Source organism: Zophobas morio, unplaced genomic scaffold (assembly GCF_036711695.1).
Source record: "Zophobas morio isolate AGI-343-1 ecotype UQ-CSIRO unplaced genomic scaffold, CSIRO_AGI_Zmor_V1 ptg000610l, whole genome shotgun sequence".
Taxonomy (NCBI): Eukaryota; Metazoa; Arthropoda; class Insecta; order Coleoptera; family Tenebrionidae; genus Zophobas; species Zophobas morio.
In genome coordinates this window covers 21,646-41,950 of record NW_026972713.1, presented here as the reverse complement: position 1 = coordinate 41,950, position 20,305 = coordinate 21,646, and the positions used below count along the sequence as shown (strand labels likewise).

At 28.4% G+C, this 20,305-nt stretch overlaps 3 protein-coding genes across 3 annotated transcripts; 2 read left to right on the top strand and 1 right to left on the bottom strand.

Annotated features, from left to right (window-relative positions):
• Positions 1-13,705: 13,705 nt before the first annotated feature.
• Positions 13,706-15,168, top strand: LOC135121557 (glutamate--tRNA ligase-like). Its single transcript, XM_064045860.1, has 9 exons — positions 13,706-13,771; positions 13,830-13,924; positions 13,981-14,042; positions 14,290-14,398; positions 14,467-14,515; positions 14,577-14,677; positions 14,734-14,850; positions 14,924-15,038; positions 15,098-15,168. Exons 3-9 carry the CDS (start codon positions 13,981-13,983, stop codon positions 15,166-15,168), a joined length of 624 nt encoding a protein of 207 aa, XP_063901930.1. The 5' UTR covers positions 13,706-13,771; positions 13,830-13,924.
• A 45-nt stretch (positions 15,169-15,213) lies between these two features.
• Positions 15,214-15,829, top strand: LOC135121555 (uncharacterized). Its single transcript, XM_064045857.1, has 4 exons — positions 15,214-15,265; positions 15,321-15,444; positions 15,503-15,648; positions 15,704-15,829. Exons 1-4 carry the CDS (start codon positions 15,260-15,262, stop codon positions 15,791-15,793), a joined length of 366 nt encoding a protein of 121 aa, XP_063901927.1. The 5' UTR covers positions 15,214-15,259; the 3' UTR covers positions 15,794-15,829.
• Positions 15,749-17,700, bottom strand: LOC135121554 (probable ethanolamine kinase). Its single transcript, XM_064045856.1, has 14 exons — positions 17,640-17,700; positions 17,500-17,582; positions 17,380-17,433; positions 17,279-17,322; positions 17,098-17,158; positions 17,000-17,044; positions 16,877-16,948; positions 16,768-16,821; positions 16,643-16,719; positions 16,479-16,578; positions 16,334-16,417; positions 16,095-16,267; positions 15,894-16,033; positions 15,749-15,825 (listed from the first exon to the last, which is right to left on the bottom strand). Exons 9-14 carry the CDS (start codon positions 16,670-16,672, stop codon positions 15,807-15,809), a joined length of 546 nt encoding a protein of 181 aa, XP_063901926.1. The 5' UTR covers positions 16,673-16,719; positions 16,768-16,821; positions 16,877-16,948; positions 17,000-17,044; positions 17,098-17,158; positions 17,279-17,322; positions 17,380-17,433; positions 17,500-17,582; positions 17,640-17,700; the 3' UTR covers positions 15,749-15,806.
• Positions 17,701-20,305: the final 2,605 nt, after the last annotated feature.

Here is a 20,305-nt window from a genome sequence, read left to right as displayed (position 1 = left end):
GTAAAAGTTAACTTAATAATAATAATAATAATATACTTTTTATATATTTATAATATATAAAGTTATTTATTATAGAAAAATAACTTATATTGCAGTCAACTAAATAAAAGTTTTTATTGTAATAAAAAAATTTATACCAATAAAATTTATATAAAAGTTTTATAATTATTTTATTATAATAAAAAATCAATTATAAAATACTCGAGAACTAAAAAAAATAATATTTATAGTAAAAATTTATAACAAGCAATGAAAATATATTAACCAGTAAATAGAGTGAATAGTTATCTTTTAAAAGTAAAAAAATAATAATTACAAGTAAAAATAGTGATAATAAAAAAAGTAAACAATAAGCTTCTAGTAGTTATAGATATAATATAATAAAAAGAACATAATAAAGAATTTTTAATAAAATGAATTTACTAGTAAAAAAAAATAATGGCGTGACACAACATTCAAACAAATTAATAACTAAATAATAACTTCAAGTGAAATTGTGAGAATAAAAAAAGTAGACGATATACTTCTAGTAAATATAAAATTATCATTTATAAAAAGTATTATAAATAAACTTCATTATAAAATATTTAAAATAAATATGATTCGCTGTGAAGCGTAATAAAGTAAACAAAGTAATGAAAATTAAATTATCGAGGGAAAATGCAAAGAATATAAAGAAAAAAAAAGTCCTGTTTTTAATAAATAATTAGGAAACTCCGATTGGGTGAAGTACGAAAGTCAAAAGATAGAATGAAAAAAAAATTGTTGACAACTTTAAGATTAATAATATCGTTGTTATTAATGTGAAGCTCCAATTAGGCGCTATTTTTTACTGCTGCTATAAAACTAGGGCTTCGCTTGGCTAAGTACATTTTTTTTCCAAATTCAACATATTATATATAGCGAAAAGAGGTAAAACTTTGGTTGTTCCCGATAAAAGATCATAACAAATATGAAAAGAAATTTATAAAAAATACAAAAGTCGAGCTATAAAAAATTATAAATATTAACATCTATTAAAGCAAATACTATGAAGTTAAAAAGAAATTTCATTGGCCAAGAAGTACCAATAATGAAAACTTTACTCAATTTTTTTAAAAAATATATTTATACTGAAGTACAAAATATAAATAGTAATAATATATAATAAAATTTTATAGAAATTCCTAAGAAATTTCAATTTTTATAATGGATAAACGGCAGCTCTTCAACTAGTGAAATTAAAGTTATAATAAATTTTTTTCGTAAACATGAATCGCAAGTTTTTTGTTAAAAAAAATTTATGAAAAAAATATTCGTAAACATCCCATAATATAAAAAATGAAAAGTTTTAAAAATTAAAGAATCCAAGTTTAATACTATTAAAAAAGAAAACAATTCCTATAAAAAAATAAGAAAAATTTTGTTAAAAAAAAAAGTGAATTTCATTATTATAAAAAAATATATAAAACACTTTTAAAAGTTTTCATCCATTTGAAATAAAATTTTTATATATTTATTATCGTTAAAATAAATATTAATAAATTTCTTTATAAAAAAGTAAAACAATTTATTTATAAAAAATTTCAAAAAAGTTGATTTATAATTTAATTATAATTTTTAATAAATTTAATTTAATAATAATAATTTTGTTATAAACAAATTAATTAAAAAAATTTATAAAGCAGTTTTCAAAAGTTTATAAATTTATAATAATTTTTAAATATTAAATTTCAAAAAAAAAAAAAATTAAATTAACAAAACAATTCTAAAAAGTTTTTATTAAAAAAAATATATTAAAAAAAATTTTTATACAAGAATTTATATAGTAGTAATATTAGTTGTAAATAAAAAAAAATTGAAGAAAATTAAAAATTATAATATTTACTAAGCAAGTAAAACTTTTGAACGCATAAAAAAAGTTTATAATTAATTTATTATAGTTTTTTTCGTCATTGATTCGTAGAAACAAATTTAAAATATATTTAAATCAAAATTTATAATGAAGTTAACTTTCTATGACAATAAAAAAAGGGCCTTCAAAAAGCAGCTCGCTCCCTTTAAAGCCTCCCAACTATTTTGCTTGTATTTTTCTGCCTCATAAATTGCTTCCATTGAAGTTTTGAACTATTCATAAAATTTTATACGCTGAAGTTCCAAAAATATTAATAAAAAATAAAAAAATGTAAATTTTTTATGATCTTATAATTAATAAAATCTTTTATAATTATGTTCACCCTTTTTTATATTCATATGCATTCAAAAAATAATATATAACTATTATTTTTATTATTACTTATTAGTATTGTCATCAAAGCAGTCGTAATTATTATTATAATGATTGATATTATTATTACTAAAAATATCATTATTATAATAAAACAACCTCTTCAACTGGATTAACGAAACCGTGTAATAGTGTAAATTTTTTAAAGAACACAATTAAAATATTTTTTCTTGTTAGAAGTATTTTATATTTTTTCTATAGAATTTATAAATTATTTTAAAAAAAATTACAATTTCCTTTATTTTTCTGTATAATTAATTTATAAATTATTTTTGTAAATTAATAATTTTATTATTCGTTTTATTATTGATAATATTTTAAAAAAATTGTAAAATTAACGATTTTTTTTTAATTTAATTTTAATGTTCATTTTATTATGAATTTAAAAATTATTTTAATAAATATTTATATAAAAAAAATTTAAAATTACAAACAATTTTTCATAAAATTTATTTTTGCAAGACCAATACTTGCAAGAATTTTTTTCTCTTTCTGTGTACTTTTTTTTAGGTATTATACAAAAAATTAATAACATTCTCCTAACAATTACTTTTAAACTATTTGGCGTGAGACGGCAGTGGGGCTGTCGGTAGTTCAGTTTTGTTACTATTGTGAAAACCCTCAATTTATATTATTTTCGTTTAAATAATAATAATAATAAATATAAAATTATTAATAAACTTGTTAGCCTCCATATGTTTAATAAGTAAAACAATAAAATGTTTTTTCTATTTATTATATAAAAGTTTTATAATAGTATATTTTTTTTAGTATATTATATTTATAAAATTGTTTTTAATATATAATTATATTTACAAAAATAATACTATTTTTTAAAGATCTATAATAAAAGGCTAATAATCTTAAATAAAAATTAATATATAAACTTTTTAACTTTATAAATTTACAAATAAAATAATTCAATATGTTTTTTAATATTTAATTTATGATTAAGTATTTTCAAATAACAATTAATACATTTACTTTAAAAATAAAAGACATGTATATAAAAAATATATTTTTTCTTCGTTAAGTATGTTTATAAATGAAACACATTGAATATATAAACAATAAGAATAATTTATTTATAATTCCTAATAAAATGTTATAAATTATAATCGCATTGATCGATAGTAATATTAATATTATTAAATATAAATTTATTATAAACTTTTTAGCTTATATAGTTTAACAAATATAACATTTAATATTTTTTATTAGTTTGAGTAACTTCTAAAAAACTTTTAAAAATATTTATTTCTTAATAATGTATAAATAATATAATTAAATATTCATAGTAAACAGCTGGAATATGAAGAAAATCAGTGAAACCACAAGTACTTTTCATGCAACAAGAACCAGCTAATTACTTGAAGAATTGCATATAAAATATTTATCCCCGAAAAAATTTAATAATATAAAAGTTTTTTAAGAAAAATGAAAATATAACAAAACCTGAAAAATCCAGGTATAAAGTTAAAGTTAGTAGCTTAAAGTTTTTGATAATAAAATAAGAAGTAATAAAAATGTGATATTACGAAAACTGATAGATATTAATTTATTATTAATAGCTGAATAAGTAAATAATGGAGGCTACAGAAATAACTGAATCAATAATATTAGGATAAATTATTGATTAATAAGACTTACAATATTTAGAGTAAACTAACTGGTAACCAAAAAAATGGTAAATAAATTTATTACTACCAACAATAATAAAAACGGTTAATCAAATAATTTTATTAAGAATTAATAAAGTAGAGATTTATGTTAGTAACGAGTAGCTTACAATCTTAAGAAAATAAACTACAGAGTATCAATAAAGTTATTATTAATAACTACAGAATAATGAATGGAAAGAAACATTCAGTAGAACAACTGAATTAGTAATAGTACACACAAATTATGAACAAGGAAAAATGATACTAATTATTAATAATTAAATATAGAATAGATGAGATGTTTATACTTATTATTCATAACTGAGTAAGTACTAAATAATAAAAACTAAACTATTTTAAAATAATACACAAGTGTAAACGAAGGAAAATAAATCAGAACATACCAGAAGGAAAACTGGCAAAAGATAGAAGTACTATTCTCCTTGCAAAACTCTACAGATTAAGACCATGGAAGCACTTCATTTTTTTTCTTATAAACTTTCTCCAAAATTTATACTCTACATAAATATATATATATATTAAGCAGCAGTAATAGCGCTTTTTTTTATAATATTTTAGGTAAAAAACTGTAAACTCTGGCAAGACTTGAAAACCTCATAAAATGGCTTTCTGCGTGGAGCCCCCTTATGACAGACTTAAACAGGTAAACAAAAAAATTATGTTAATTTTAATATAAACTTCTTTCTTCCTATTAATAATCGGCTTTGCTTTGCTACTACTGATGAATATCTTCCAAAACATTAAAATTTCAATTCTAATATAGCAGTTACTGCCTCAAAAAAAGAGGATCAAATCCGTAAAGCTACAGCTTCAGCTACAATAAAAGACTAAAAATTATCTAGCGGAAAATCATAATAAAGAAAAGAAATAAAAAATATTCCTACCGAGTTGGTTAGCAGTGAAAAGAGCATAATTTCCGCAGCTTTTTAATTAATCTTTAACGAAAACTTTTTTAACATTAAAATCTTTGAAAATATAAATAATATATAAATAAAAATAATTTACTATAAACATTAACTAAACTTTAAAAATCTAATAAATTAATTAAATCGAAAAAAAGATGATAAAATAAACTTTAATCAATTAATATATTAACAAAAAAGAATCAATTTCTGCTAAAGAAAAACAAATAATTATAATATTGTAACGAATTTTTTAACAAAAATTATCTAAAAGAGAAGAGTCCCAGAAATTTATAAAAATTCATATTAATAATTAAAATATATAAATGTAAGCTTATTGGCTAAAGGTAGCATTAAAAGAACCACTATAGCCAATTAAAAAGCTATAAAAAAAGAAATAAATAAAATTAAAATAATGTTATTCACAATAATTTTGACAGGGAAAGCATTAAGTATTTCACTAATATTTGATAAGAATATAAATATATATAAAACAGCAATAACTTAATAAATAAAAATAACCAATAAGGAGACAAGCGGCCAACTTTGTATAACCAATAAGAAAAATTTTATGTATATCTCCAATCAGTAAAACCTGAACGTTAGCGAAAAGATGATTGGAGATGTTACATCAAGATTACCCACCATTTGAGAAGCAGAAGGTAAAAATTTAGTTAGGAAAAATTCTACCTTTCGCTGTTAGTAAGCTTTTAAAATAATAATATTGATGTGAAGTTATATTTTATTTTAAAATTAAATAATAAAAGTAATTAAAAAATTATTTGTTAAGCAAATTGTAACTTTTATAATATTGTAATTAGTACAAATATATATTTAAAAATTAAGGTTTAAATTTTAAATGGCTTCATTATAGTTTTTTATTCTATACAAGTAATAATAATATTATTAATAATATATATTTTTAAAATTTTTTCCTAGATCCCTGCAAATTTAAATTATATAGTTTTCTGAAGTCTATAAAAATAGTAGGTTAGGCTTCAACTGATCGCTAGCGCCCTAAGGGTGTTTAGCTTAAAAACCCTCTAAGTTAGCCAATGTACTCCCGATTCTTCCAGGTATCTGCCAGCACGCCTGTTTACTTCAAATCAGGGCCGCTCTTACTTACAAAAAACAGCCAGCTGACTTGTACTCTGGAAGGTTGTGTACTGAAATTAAATAAATTAGATGCTACGCACTACAGCCTATCCACCATCCAACACAAAGTATCCAGATATTAAATCGACTTTAAACTGTCGTTGCGGTCAACGTATATTACGTGTTAAAGAAAATTTATAGCACATACCTTTTGATTACATAGAAGCAACTTGTCTGCAATGCAATTACTTCAATCTATATATTAAGTGGAACAAAATTTAAATTTTGTCTCTTTTATTACGGTATTTTTTACAAAAAGTTATACTATGCTTTATTTTATACAAATATCATTTTGACTTTACCGGAGAGCTTCTTCTTGGACTTTAAAAGCTAGTATTTATTAAAATTTCACCAAACACCTGTTATTTTTCCTTCTTGAGATGCGTTTCTAATCATCGCCAAATTATCACACTTTCTTACCGTTTTTGTGGGAGAGCTACTTTCAAAAAAAGAGTGTCAAGCTCCTCTGAACAGCTTCAATAAAACCTAATAAAATCATAGAAAGAATAATTACAAAGGAGGTTTAATTAGTTAGCTACTCCTCTTTTTATATGCTGAACTGTCGACCAATGAACTTCGAGATCTTGTCCAATGAGCTTCATTGTTTTTTGTAATATTTTAATTAAAATTTTTTTTTTTACAATTTCATTTTTCCCTCCAATAACCTGGCTGGCTGTGGACATTATATATATGGCAATTTTTAATTTTTATTTTCGTTTTTGTTTGTCGTTTTGTTTGTGCTTTGTATCGGTTTAAATATTTTATTTTAAAATCCTAGTCAACGCAAACTGTTCAAGTTTTCTAAAGAATTTAATAAAGTTCTGCATGAATAGCTCATAGTAAGAAGTTATTAATATATCTAACGCAATTGGATGATCAAGTTTTGGTTATTATCTAAAAAAATTTTATAACTAGCATATACTACTAGTTACAAGAGTAGAGACAACAATTAAAAAGGGAAGACTTTATTAATTTAATTTTTTAAGATTTAAAATTATTATTATTGTTGTTGTTTCCAACCTCAGCAAAATCTGCCTTATAAAGAGCGCTACAAAAAAGTTCCTTGTTTTATTATTTTCATCGAGTGAACACTTTTTACTTTTTTAAAAAGCAAACAAGTAAAAATTATAGGTCACAATTAAGATACGTTTACACCTGGAGGGCAAAATAAACCATATACAAAGTAAATAAGAATGTCAATTTCCTAAAAAAACAAACAAAACCTAAAATTCAGTGAAAATCTAAAAGATATTTATCAAATAGAAACAAGCGCACATACTCCATTTAATCCGACATCAATTTATAATACGATGACAACCATTTAGAAAAAAAAAAGTGATACGATTATAATAAAGGAGAGTGTAATTAACACGTTAATTTAACAGACAGTAATAAATATAGAAAGAATTAACTCAGTTCTGTTTAAAAAAAATAAAGAAAAAGAATATCTTTTTGCGATCTTAGAGCAGAATACCACGCTTACCAACAACCAAGAAGGAAACTACTAATTAAACTTGGACACTAAATTTTATCTCTTTGTTGCTTACAAACGTTTGACATTTAGAACAACAATTTATAAAATCTTAGCTCTTTGCAAGAGGCTTCTAGCAAGCTTAAAGCATACATAACTAGAAATTTACTTGCTGGTGCGACAAAAAAAATTGTTGAATACTGGTATTGGTTGTGAACCTTAGTAAAACGTCTATTACTATTGCCCAGCGAGTGCACGAAAAGCCTTGCTACGCACATATTACCATATTGCCTTATTAACCTTTCTAGAACTATGTCAACCAATAATTAGGTAGTATTACAATTTTGTATTTTACTCGCCCAGTCCCATGCCTCTTTTCTTCTGGGTGACTTTGAAGAACAATTTGATACAACTTTATTGTTATCAGCGCTACAGTCAAATTAAGGGTCTACGCAGTTTGGGGTCCTAAGTTACACAAAGAACGCTTATAAAAGCAGTGTACGTTAATATAACGTAAGATCTAATATATGAATACTTTAATACGTAACAGCATCAATTGTTAACTAAACATTTATAAAACACATAACACTTATACTTTAAATATAGTCGACCTATCTTGCTTAAAAGACTAGGTTCACTTTTTTTTAAGATCTAACTTAAAACTAGAGAAATATGTGTATCTACCCAGCAACGACCCTATAATACCTGAGTGACCAATAGATATATCTGGACAAGTTTGAGCAAGAAATGAGTTGAGAGGTGAGGGTAGTAATAAGCTATATTCTCTATCTAGTTTGGCAAGTTACCAGAAAAAGTCTGTAGTGTCAAAACGTAGTTACGCCCACTATTGTTTTTTTCTTACAGGTGGGCTATGTATTATGTCCTGTTTATTCTCTTCTACGGCGAGATAGAACTTTTTCAATAATTTAATTTAACAGAAAAGATGCACTGTTTTAAGTTATAGCTTTCCAAAGTAGCATATAATCTTTTTTATAGACGGTGAACATCGTATAATTTTATAATATGAAGCATAGAAGCTATTTTAACTTGCTAACAGCGCGTGACCCGCAGGAAGAGAAATGTGTTCTTAATAAATATGTTTTTTACATATAAAAAAAAGAATTTAACCTGAACACTTAACCATAAGTACTAAGGTAAAGCATCGAGGTTGGTATAAGATAGCTCAGTTAGTATCTTTATTATAAATATAATTAAAACAAAAAAAGGGCGCACGTGTAGAGTTTCTTATTAAAAAATAAAGCCGAACTAGTTATTCTTCTTATATAATGTTCATTACTAACTATTTCTTGGGATAAAATCGGGATGGCTCTTGCTTTTTTATTAAGATTTTAATTTTAGAACCATAAGACTCACTACTATTTTATTGTCCCTTATACTAAAATTTTTTCTTAATAATTTAATTGCTTCGGAGTGTTAATTCGAAATCTACGAGGTGGTTCGAAAATTTTGGAGAATATCGAAGCTAAACCAATGATATTAATAAAGCATGTAGCTTTTTGTATAAAAATTAAAAATGGAAAAGAACCACAAAGCTTAGAATATTTAAATGATTCTTTTATTGCAGCTTCAATAACTTTTAAATAATCTATAGCATATATTATTATAAATATTAATATTGTTGATTATTATTATTAAATTCTTACCTTTTTCTTATTGTATTACATCCTGCAACTTTATAGCTGTAAAATAAAGCTACTGCTTTATAAAGAGTGCGGAGCATGGCTGGTGGAGTGACAGTTGGTAATTCTCGCACTCGAATCATTTATATATTTTAGATTTCATTAATAATGTACATGTTATATATAAACCTGATTGCTTCAAATGTAAATCAAGGTGTTGTGAAATTTTTGATTTAGCTTAAACCAATAATATTAATAAAAAGTCACACGGTTGGTACTAGTATAATACCTTCGGGGCATAGCTGGTCCCCGAGGATATGGCGGCGGTGCTAGCTAATGTTTTAGAGATGTTTCATTACCTTAGGACGATGGGTGGGTGCCCAAGCCTGGATATATCTTTCTTTTCTAGTCCTTCAATGAGCAGAAATGAGAGCTTAGACCCTTATTTATTTCTCCAATATTCTAAAGACTTCATTTCATTGTATATTATTAAAGAGCACTCATTTTTACATTTACCCAGAGCCTGAGAATAGCTCCCGATCCATCAGGGAAGGTACAAGTTGGATTCCGTATTTTAGTTTGGTAATTGTACATGATGGAGGCACTAGAGAACCATTCCGTTCGTATTCATGTCTTGAACCATTCCGTTCGTATTCATGTCTTAGTAAATTTCTAGGTTAAAACATTGTTACTCCTTGACAAAATAGCCTATTAGTTTATTCGAATTTATAAAGGAAGTACTCCCATTTCAACCTCTTACTCTTTCCTTTTATTCGGCTCTTTCTTATTTTCAACTTGAGAACAAGGGTGACTTTTCTTTGCTAACTCGAGAAAAAAGTCAGAGACAGCGTTAAACTGGGGAAGAACCTTAAGTTATATTTTTATTTTTAAGAAATCAACTATTTTCCACTTGCTTATAGGAAGGTAAACTTCAATTAATGCGAGTAAACAACTTTTTAACCAATCCACATATTATGAAATCATGTCAACAACTCTATAAATTGATAAAAAAAACATATTTTTCTAAGGTTTCAGGTTGTTTGTAAGTTTAAATGAGCATTGGATCCAAGAAATCTTTTTTTAGTACCATGCAAGTTATATATGGTTCTAAAGATAATTTATTTTTTTGTTATTATTATACTTGTATACTTTGTCTTCTCTGAGAAGGTAGTATATAGTTTTTGTAGAACTTCTTTAACCGTACGAAGCATTAAGATTTAGAATTACTAATATAGCCTCTTTTCAGAAGTTTATTATCCCCTTTAAATGTAAATAAGATCACATTCCTGCGAACCATAGCCGCATTAAGATTTTTTATGGTAATCTGAGGATGTGCACTATGAAAGGTTAATTATTATTTCAACTAAGTTTCTTTTCAATAATATTTTAAACAATTCTATACTTTTTTCTTTAATAAATAAATCCAGAAAGGGTTTGAAGTTGTCCTGATAAATCTCCATTGTCCAGTTTAGTTTGGTACATTGTGCCATATGCTTAATAAAGTCAGAAAAATGTACTTATCATTCTAACAGGTAAATAGATAAAACCACACCGTTATCGAGATTTTTTTTTTGTAAATTATTTTAAATTATGTAATTTAACATTTTAAAGTATTTCATATTAGTATCTTCATTATATTACTTTACAGGCTAAAGTATTTAATAACACAGTTTTATCCATTATCTTCTCTTATAAATACCGGCCTGTAAAATTATTAATAAAAAAAGACAAGACTTAAACCAATTAGAGCTAAAAGGGCTAATAAATTTAAGACACAAGTCTTAAATTCCAAGTTAAAAACTATTTCTAGTAATTACTGTAAAGTAATCTATACAATTAAGATAATATATTACTTAATCGTGCAATAGAAAATTTTTTTCTTTTCATAACACTACGAAAGAAACCTGAATATTCCTCGATGAAACTAATAACCCATCTTTTTGGAGTAAAAAAATGTTAACTTCTAATATCAAATAATTATTATGTAACATAGACCTCTCGGCTCACATTAGAGAGTACTAAATTGCGTAAACTGTTTGCTTTTAATTAAAAAAAAAGAACTATTGACAAAGATTAGAACCAACCTTGAACGCGTCTGTGATAGTATTGATGCACAATTACAACTTTTAAAAGTAAAGAAATCATTTTAAATCGCTTCAGTTACCTTCCCTTTTTTTTTTTAAAAGAGATACTGCCATTTTTTGTCTGAATGGTAATTTTACGTAAATAATTCGGTAGTTTTACTCCCGCTGTAAAGAAGAGCTTTCTAAAAAGGGCTTAATTATTAGTATTACATTTAGATTTTAATACGGGGTAATAATGTTAAGAGGGTTATTTTAAAGGGTTTTTTTAGCAAATGACGCATAATAGCATAAAAATCAAATTTTTTATTTATAAGAACTTGTAAGCGAGAACACTGCCGGTAAAGATTTGCAAGTTCGTTCTAAGGCAGGGATGTTGAGGGTGGTTGTTAAGAAGCACCTTTTGCTTGCTGAGCTTGCGAAAATTCAGAATTGATATAAAGCCTAGTTTTGCGTAATATAACATACACCATTGTTTTTACCTAAGAATTTAGAAGGCTCCCCAGGCTTTCCGATAAAAACTGGAGGTTTCTACTAACATTACTTAGTGAAAATCAATTCTTTAAAAAAATTAAATTTAAAATTTTTAAGACTATAGTTGCGATAACCATACAGTAACTTTATATCTACAGATACAAAAACGCAGTGCTTTTATTTCAAACTTATTGGTCTGTCGTGCGGACAACTTTTTTTAGGTTTAAAGTATATCTGCGTATCACCAATTGCGTTATTTTTCGCCTGAGCTACAAACTTCTTATTAAAAGTTTTTTCTACTTTCCTCGGTTTTTATGCGTTTGTCTATCCCTTTTCCTCTTGTTTTATAAACTTAGTGTTTTTAAACAATTCTTCGTTCTTCATATTTCCACCTTCTAAAAATAATTTTTTAACACAATTAAAGTAGCAACAGATTTGCTTGTAGCAGGATGAGCACTTGGCAAAACTGTTAATTTTACCAAAAGTATTCTTCCTTTATCACTAATAATTTTGTGAACAGAAGCTGCTGCCCTACGACTGAGGTGAGCAGCTAAAGCAAGCCCACCTTACCTGGTGACTGCTGAGCACCGGTAACCATAGGAAATAGCTCATGTCTGTAAAAGTAGTGATTAAGGTAGTCCAATTTTTATAAAGGCTTTATAAAGTGTTTTAACTGCAAAAAGTATTCGGCGTTACTTACTAAGTCTTCTTTAATAACTTGAGAAAAAGTAACAAACTGTGTACTTAAAAACACGACCGCCTTGATCTTCTAACCTTTCTACTTAAGACAAAATGCAGCGCTTAAAAAAAAAATAAAACTTATACAAATATATTTTTTACGCTTTTTTTCACTATTTGAGAGCCACTTAAACAATATGCAGGTGGTTCTGTAATATACAAGTAGACAAACCTAATAAGTAGTACTGCTTGTGATTCCATTTTAAAAAGCTAGTTGAATAACGACGTAAATCTTGTTTTTTAGTGATAAAGTACACTTTTTTTAGTACTACCATGCATTCCTGTTGCTGTTGCAAGCTATTAAAAGTCACTAACACAATTCGGAAACTGAGCACGTTTTTAGTTCTGGTGGTCCATAGGCACATTAAGAGGTTATACAAAACAATATAAAAGGTCAATATTATAAGCTTTTGCTTTTAAACTCACCCGGTATTAAGAAAAGCCTTAAATATATGTGCTCTTTAAAGATTAAGCAAAAAGTAACAAATTGTGTGAGTGTTCGTGGCTGCCCCTAAAAACAGACGGGCCACACAACCTTGAAAATGACTAATAACAAGGACACGAACCTCCAAACCTACGTACTTCTGAACATTGCTTACAGTCTCATTCTTTTCGGCTATGTTTAGCCGTGTAATACGTTGGTGCTCATATTCGTCCAAGTATACTTTTCGAGTAAACTTCTTTAATACCTTTTCGTTATAAAATCCAATCTAAATTATATTCAAGATTAACAGATGGTATTGCCTGAGTAGGGTTTTATCGAATAAAGCTTACTACAGAGCTAGATATGCTCCCAGTCCAACCGGCAGTTTACATATAGGCTCCCTTAGGACCGTTCTGTTCAACTTTCTATTTATTGCTAATAAAAAGTTCCAGTTAAAAGCAAATAACAATCAGCACTGTGCACAACTTATTTTAAGGATTGAAGACACCGACCAGGTTTCAATTTTTTGCTTAAGTGATACGGTTTTTGACTTCTCAATGCTTAGAAAAGATACGTTGAAAATTCCATTGCGGAAATGGAGAAAATTTTTAAATGGTGTGGAATTACTTTTGACGAAGGCATTATTTTTTAGTAGCTCGTACTATAATTTCTATAAATTTTTTAACCTTTGGCCATCAGGTCCATACATTCAGGTATTATGCTCAATTTTTTAAGTAATTTGTTATACATTGTTCGTAATTATAGTCTGAAAGAAAAGAACTTTACAAAGCTCACGTTCTTGCTCTTCTCCAGGAATTTTGCTTTTCATTTCTCTTTTTTAAATTATGTTTATTACAATTATTTGCAGGGGAAGAAAGCTTATCGCTGTTTTTGTTCTCAGGAATTGCTAAATTCTAAAAGAGCTCAAGTAACTGGAGGTCTTGTAACCTTTGTTAAATAATTATAACTAATTTTTTTTAATATTTTAACTGGAAGGTGTTCGAATTTACGATAGAACCTGCCTGAGACTTACAGAAGATGAAATTGAGACAAACTTAAAAAAGGGAACTCCCTTCGTTGTGAGGCTTAAAGTATTTTTTTCTTCGGACTTTTAACGCAATTTTGTTGTTAGATAGTTTATTTATAGATGCCGCAAGGAATGACTGTCGTGCAGGATATCGTGCACGGCGAAATTTCTTTTGATAACAGGTGCACTAATTTTAATTTAATTCATCCAAAAATTATTTAGCTTTAGCAGTTTAAACTTGCGCGTGCAGAACTAAAAAGATTCCAAAAAAAATTTAATATTATAAAAAAAGGTTGAATAGTTTTATATTTACATTCAATTTTACTAAATTTTGTTACAAGAAAACGAAGCCGCATAGTACACCGATCATATGAGCATTCTTAATTTTTTTAATCATAAGCTAAATGCGACTTGTTACTAATGCAACAGCACGCTGGAGGACTTTATTATACTAAAAGCTACTGGCATGGCCACTTACCATCTCGCTAGTGTAGTAGATGATCACGAGATGAAAATCACGCACGTCTTAAGGGGAAAGGTAGTGCTACTGCGGCACGACACCTTAATTAATCATTTAACTTTTTTCTTTATAATTATTTTTTATAGGAATGGCTCTCTTCGCTTCCTAAGCATTGCGTTCTTTATAGAAGCTTCGGTTTTTCTTTTTTTATTTGTTTGATTGGTGGCTTTTACTTTCTTATTTCCTGCTGTAACAGGATGGGTTCCGCCGTTGTTTGCCCATCTCCCTTTGATCTTGAACGAGGACAAATCAAAACTAAGCAAGCGTTGTGAGGCACTGAGCATCCACTCGCTATTGGTGTCTACCTGACCGCTCGTCGTTTCCAGCTTTAATTAACTAGCGACTTTTTATAGGAAAAGGGATACTTGCCGAGCGCTATAGTGGAGTACGTGTCCACGCTGGGCTACTCCGCTGATCTCCCCGCTAAGGATGCGGGAAGGTTAACGATTCAGCGAGATTTGATCAAAAATGTATTATTTTTGTAGATCCGCGCAGCGCTTGTGTTTTTGCTTATAATTTTAATTTTATATCTTCGCTTAAAAGTTTCATCTTTCGAAAATAAAAAGCACCGATTCCTGTTTTGATATGGAGAAGTTAAACAGCATTAACAAAGAACACTTACTTGAATTGTTTGCTAATAGAAATTTATATCCAAACGGTTATAATTCTTTTTTTATTGATGCTAAATTTTAATTATTACAATTTTTTTTGCTTTAGATTTCAAAACGCTTGTGGAAATTTTAAAAAAGAATATTATGAAGGAGTTTTCTTATTTACCGTATCTATAAATAAATTTATATATATAAAAAATAATACACAATACGTAGAAGCGATAAACTTAAGCTTGACGATAACTATTTAGAAACTGTTATTGATATCATGAAGGTATGTAATCTCCTCTGAACCACTATGAAAGCCGCACTGTGTTGTTACTTTGCAGGAAAGAATAACTGCGCTGGGTGAACTGCCCGCCTTCGCTTCGTACTTCTGGGACTTCCCTAGGAAACTTCTCCTCCAACCCCAGACGGTCGAATGGAAATCGAAAATATACAACAGCCATCACGGTACCACGTGACTTTTGGTGGCATGTATGTATTTAGTAGCCTCTCACTGCTCCTCTAGCTGGTGCACTGCAAGCCCGGCTGAGAGCCATAGACCCCTTCGATAAGGAGAACATTCGCCAAGGGCTGAGAGAGCTGGCCACTGAACTAGGCCAAAGCGCCGGCAATATCATGCAGCTTGCCCGCTTCTGCGTCACCGCTACAAGAGTATATTTTTTAAAAAAAAAAGGAATATTCTGTTTAGCTTAAGTATCCTTTTGAGGTCGGTGGGCCGGTCCCTGCCACTATGGAGGCTCTGGGCAAGCAGGAGACGTGCCAAAGGATCGAAAAAGTCATTCAAACTTGGCAATGAATAACGACTTTTGCTACTCGTATACAGAAAGACTAAAGGAGACAAAAATGCAATGGAATAAAAGTCTATTTAAAAAAGAAGGCAGCTGCTACAATGCTACGTTAGCTGCAGGCTCAAAAACTCGTGTTTCCTGTTCAGGTACTCTCCGAGCCTTGCCAAGCCGTACCCCATGTAGTCGTAGTCAATATCGCTCGTTTCTGATTGGACAAACGCCCAAGTGCCCCAAAATAGATGCGCGGCCTGCACAAGAACAAGTTTTAATAGCGACTCCCTTCTTTCTTTCAAAAAAACTTTAAAGTACAAGCGAGAACTGGTTAGCCTCAACGTACAGGCGTTCGAGCTCGTGCTCAGCATCTGTCTCTCCGCCCACATGTGAAAACTGACACGTGTTTGGCTCGCCTAGATAAGCCCGCAGGAACTCCATTTGCTCTGCTTTGGAGGGATATGCCTCCCATTGGAGCGGGCTTCGAGTACCTACCGGGGAGGGTTTTCATAGACAGGGGCGGTTTCCGAGTGGCATGTGCCATCAAAGACAACTACCTGCGAACTCACAAAAGTGGTTCCCGATGTCGAAGCCTCGATAGTTGTAACTCGCATATTCGTAGTCAATAAACCACACGTGGTCTATAAGTCACGACAGAAAGCCATGAAACACCAGCTCCATAGAAACGGAAAAAATGCATGCCTTCCTCCTTGTCGTAAAGAATGTTGGCTGGGAGCAGATCGTTGTGAGCAAAAACTACGGGCGCATTGGTCTGATCCAAAAATTCCTTTAAAGAATTCAGCTAAAAAATTTATAACAGAATGTAATTCTTTAAAAGAAAATTGTTATAAAGTTAAAAAACAAACCTCTTTCTTAATCCATTCTTTAGACGTCATCTCTTTAAATCGCTTATCGTTTTCGAAACAGCTAAACTTGTCAGGGACTATAAAACTAATAAGTTATTTTAATATTGATTTTAATGTAAAAGTACTTAAAAGAAGCCGCTTGTTAAGTGTGGACCATAAACTTGGCTCTACTGATATACCTGTTTTTTAGGTTTAAAGACTTAGAAGATTTTAAAATCGCTTAAAGAACAAAACCTAAAATCGTGGATTTATGCCAATTACGCAAGTACTTTGCAATTAAAGTCTTTATGTGCGGATCCTTTAGGTCTATATAATAAGAAAATAGAGGAACTATATTATAACCAAATAAAAAGAAACCTTCAGGAACCAAAGGGATTCCTTTCAAGTAGTCGTAGCAATATCCTGTAATTATTATATTATTATTCTTATTTATTCATAAAGAAACTAAAAGCCACCATTTTCAAATATTCCGTGTAAAGTGGGGCCTAGTGACAAAGTCCCTAAAGAAGCTATAACCTATGCGAGTCCAATTAATTACAAACCAGAAATTATTGAGCACAATAATTTTTTTGTTAAAATTATAGTAGATTTGTAATTAAGTTAAAGCTGAAGAGTAATCAAAAAGTTTGCAACTACAGTCAGTTCTTGATCTCTATTTATCAACGCTTCCGTCTTTTTGCCTTATATAAGGAGAAACAAAAACTTAGTTTTGACTTAACATTTGAAATAAAATTTACCATATACACGAATCAATATGGGTGTTTCTGCACCTTTTACCTCGCACTTGAAAACTATTAAGAAAGAATTTCAGGTTTCAAGTTGTCCGGAATAACTGAAATGTTGTTATAAAAACTCACTTTTATTAGTCAAACCATTTTCTAACCTTGTAATTTCGATATATTTATTACTCCAAGACGAGAAAAACTCCTTGAGAACTTTTCTTAATAGGAAAATACACTAAAGTTTTAAAAAAACTTAAACATAAGAAGTATTCTACCTAACTCCCTTATATAAATCTGTATGAGACACAAAAATATTGGAAACAGGAGGAACAAGAGGATAGTCACTATCAGACATTCTACAGAAACTGCAACTGCGCCAAAGACTAAACTACTTTTAACCAAAACACCTGATTTAAATAAAACTTTCAACAATTTCTTATGCACACGTGCGATATTTGATTGGATATACCGATATCTTAAACATTTAATGGCGATTAACAGTTGACTTTGAAAAAAAATTTTTAAAGCGACGGTTAAATGTATTATAATAATATAAAGCTCTTGTGCCAAATAATTAAAAAAGTAATTCAGGAATAAGAGGATTAACTACATTTCTTTAGTTAGAGTTTTTAAAAAAACTAATAGTCAAAATTTAATTACTATAATAAAGGCCTCGCAATTATAAAAAAATAGAAATTCGTTTAATATTAAAATAAAGTGAGTATAAAGATAACAATGCTAAAAATGGCTAAGGATGTAACTTTTTTTTATTAAGCTTACCTGTAAATATCAAAAATCCACTTGAATTATCACCTGACCAGGCCCCAGACCTGTAAGATATTCAGGACAAAAACTGAGAAGTTTGTAAAAATTACTAGTCAGGCCCTTTTAGTAAATTTGTAAGCGACGTACAATTCTTTACCTTTATCAATCATGTTATTGTTTTTGTTGACGGGGTTAACTTTTTCTTCAATGACCCAGTCTTCAAGTATTTAAAATACGCAACCATCTTTTATCATGTAATAAAAATAAAAATATTATTTTTTTTTTCACATCAAAAAACTCATTAATCTAAGAGACCGTATTAAGAGACAATACACGAGAAGATAAGCCCTATACTGTGAGACTTTCGAGCATAATTCTATAAACAAAATGCTATCCTCGCACTAATGAAAACACATTTAAAAATGACAATTGCTTATTAAACTGTATTCTAAAATTTGAGGTTCATATAATAAGTAATGAAGAGACCATCAAAAACCCCATTCTTCTCTTAATGTATATATGACAACGACAACTCCACTACCGGCGAATAGTAACCCGAAAAACACAAATATTAAAACTTTTACACAATTACATTAAGAAAAAACCCTAATATGTTACCATCTATGTAGCTTAAAAATAAAAAGAAAAATAATTTTAAATACCATTCTCACTTTAACATTATATCTTAAAAATAGAACAAGATGTTTGGAGGCGAAGTCTAGAACAAAATAAAATCTAACAAACAACAAAAAATTAACAAATAAAATAATCCTTAAAATGGCCAATTAAAAAGTAGAATTACCACTAATCTGAAATGTTGGTTTGAATTGACTCAAACTAAATAACTGCCTTACTTTATCCAGAAAAAAAAAATTACTGTAACGCGTTCTTTAAAATAATACATTTAAAATACAGAGCAATATTCGTAGTATATATATAACCAAGAAATAATATACTAGTTTTCCATAAAAATATAGACGCCATTCCGTAATTAATAAACTGATCGCTTTATTTGCTCTTGCATTTGTTTTTTGGTTCTTCCTGTTAGGTAGAGAACATGAAATAACGTACAAAAAATAGATTTTACTTTTCCTCTACTGTGAGAACCCAGCACCGATATAGACTCAACGGTGAGATATAATATATAATTAATAAATTTGACAACTGGAAAAGCATGGACACCGATGTAGATATGTTTATAAGACTTCTAAATCTTCTTTCCACTGCATCAGTTACCTTACTATGCTCATTAACAATTATTATCCATGTAGCAGGCTGTAGCTATTATACCAATACCACCATGCTCAAACAAGGATAAATATGATCGCCTCTTAAGCTTACTTTTCTGTTTTGGAAAAGCTGTGAGGCTGTGCTTCTCTTAAGCTTGCCTATAATTGTTGATGGTAATAACTTTATTTTCTTGATACTTTAATTTATAAAAGAAGTCAAGCTAACGCTTAACGAACTTTAAGGTTTTTGGAAAACACAAATAATATCATATATAAGGTATCCAATTTTTTACTGATACCTTCAAGAAGCTTTGACGGTCAATATTTTATTAATGTAGGAAAAACTAATCCTCTCTATTTTTAATTTTATCTCTAAAACTAAATAATTACTTCTAAATATATTAAATTATTAATTACTGTATGATCACCAAAAAGATAATCTATATATCTTAGTGGTCTAGATCTTTAAACTGGTATCAATAATGGTAACACTATTAACTGTAATACCTACCAATCAGGAACTTTCGACTGGGGCTTACAGTAAAAACAAAATAATAATAAAAAACCAAAGCGAGACTGAAGCGAGAAAAAAAATCTTTGTCCATTTTATTACAAAAATTGCATTTAATTACCTGAAAGTACGTTTTAGAATAATCCTGAACATTCTATATGTACCCGAACGCAAAAATATAAAACAGCTTTTCAGTGATTAATTTACTAATACTGCGTTTTTTTTGATTTGCATACTATAAGCATGTCGCGAGTTAAGAGTGATCACTTAACATTGACAGGGTATAAGATAAAGGTATTATATTTAATATCATCAGGAAAAGAACTCTCAGCACTAAACTATTTAAGTTTTAGACCCCTCAGAAGCACTTACCCTATATTTTATTTTAACTGCGAAACCTTTAAAAGTAAAATTGTTGTGGCTGCTTTCCACTACA

Excerpts from the sequence above, each read along its gene's own strand:
- LOC135121557 (XM_064045860.1), top strand. The coding sequence starts at position 13,981 with ATGCCGCAAGGAATGACTGTCGTGCAGGATATCGTGCACGGCGAAATT. Across the intron at positions 14,399-14,466 it reads CGCACGTCTTAAGGGGAAAG|GAATGGCTCTCTTCGCTTCC; the intron begins GTAGTGCTACTG and ends TATTTTTTATAG. Across the intron at positions 14,851-14,923 it reads AGCGAGATTTGATCAAAAAT|TTTCATCTTTCGAAAATAAA; the intron begins GTATTATTTTTG and ends TTCGCTTAAAAG.
- LOC135121555 (XM_064045857.1), top strand. Across the intron at positions 15,445-15,502 it reads AATATACAACAGCCATCACG|CTGGTGCACTGCAAGCCCGG; the intron begins GTACCACGTGAC and ends CTGCTCCTCTAG. Across the intron at positions 15,649-15,703 it reads TCTGCGTCACCGCTACAAGA|GTCGGTGGGCCGGTCCCTGC; the intron begins GTATATTTTTTA and ends TATCCTTTTGAG.
- LOC135121554 (XM_064045856.1), bottom strand. The coding sequence starts at position 16,672 with ATGACGTCTAAAGAATGGATTAAGAAAGAG. Across the intron at positions 16,579-16,642 it reads AAGAATGGATTAAGAAAGAG|CTGAATTCTTTAAAGGAATT; the intron begins GTTTGTTTTTTA and ends TAAATTTTTTAG. Across the intron at positions 16,034-16,094 it reads AGGCTAACCAGTTCTCGCTT|GCCGCGCATCTATTTTGGGG; the intron begins GTACTTTAAAGT and ends GTTCTTGTGCAG.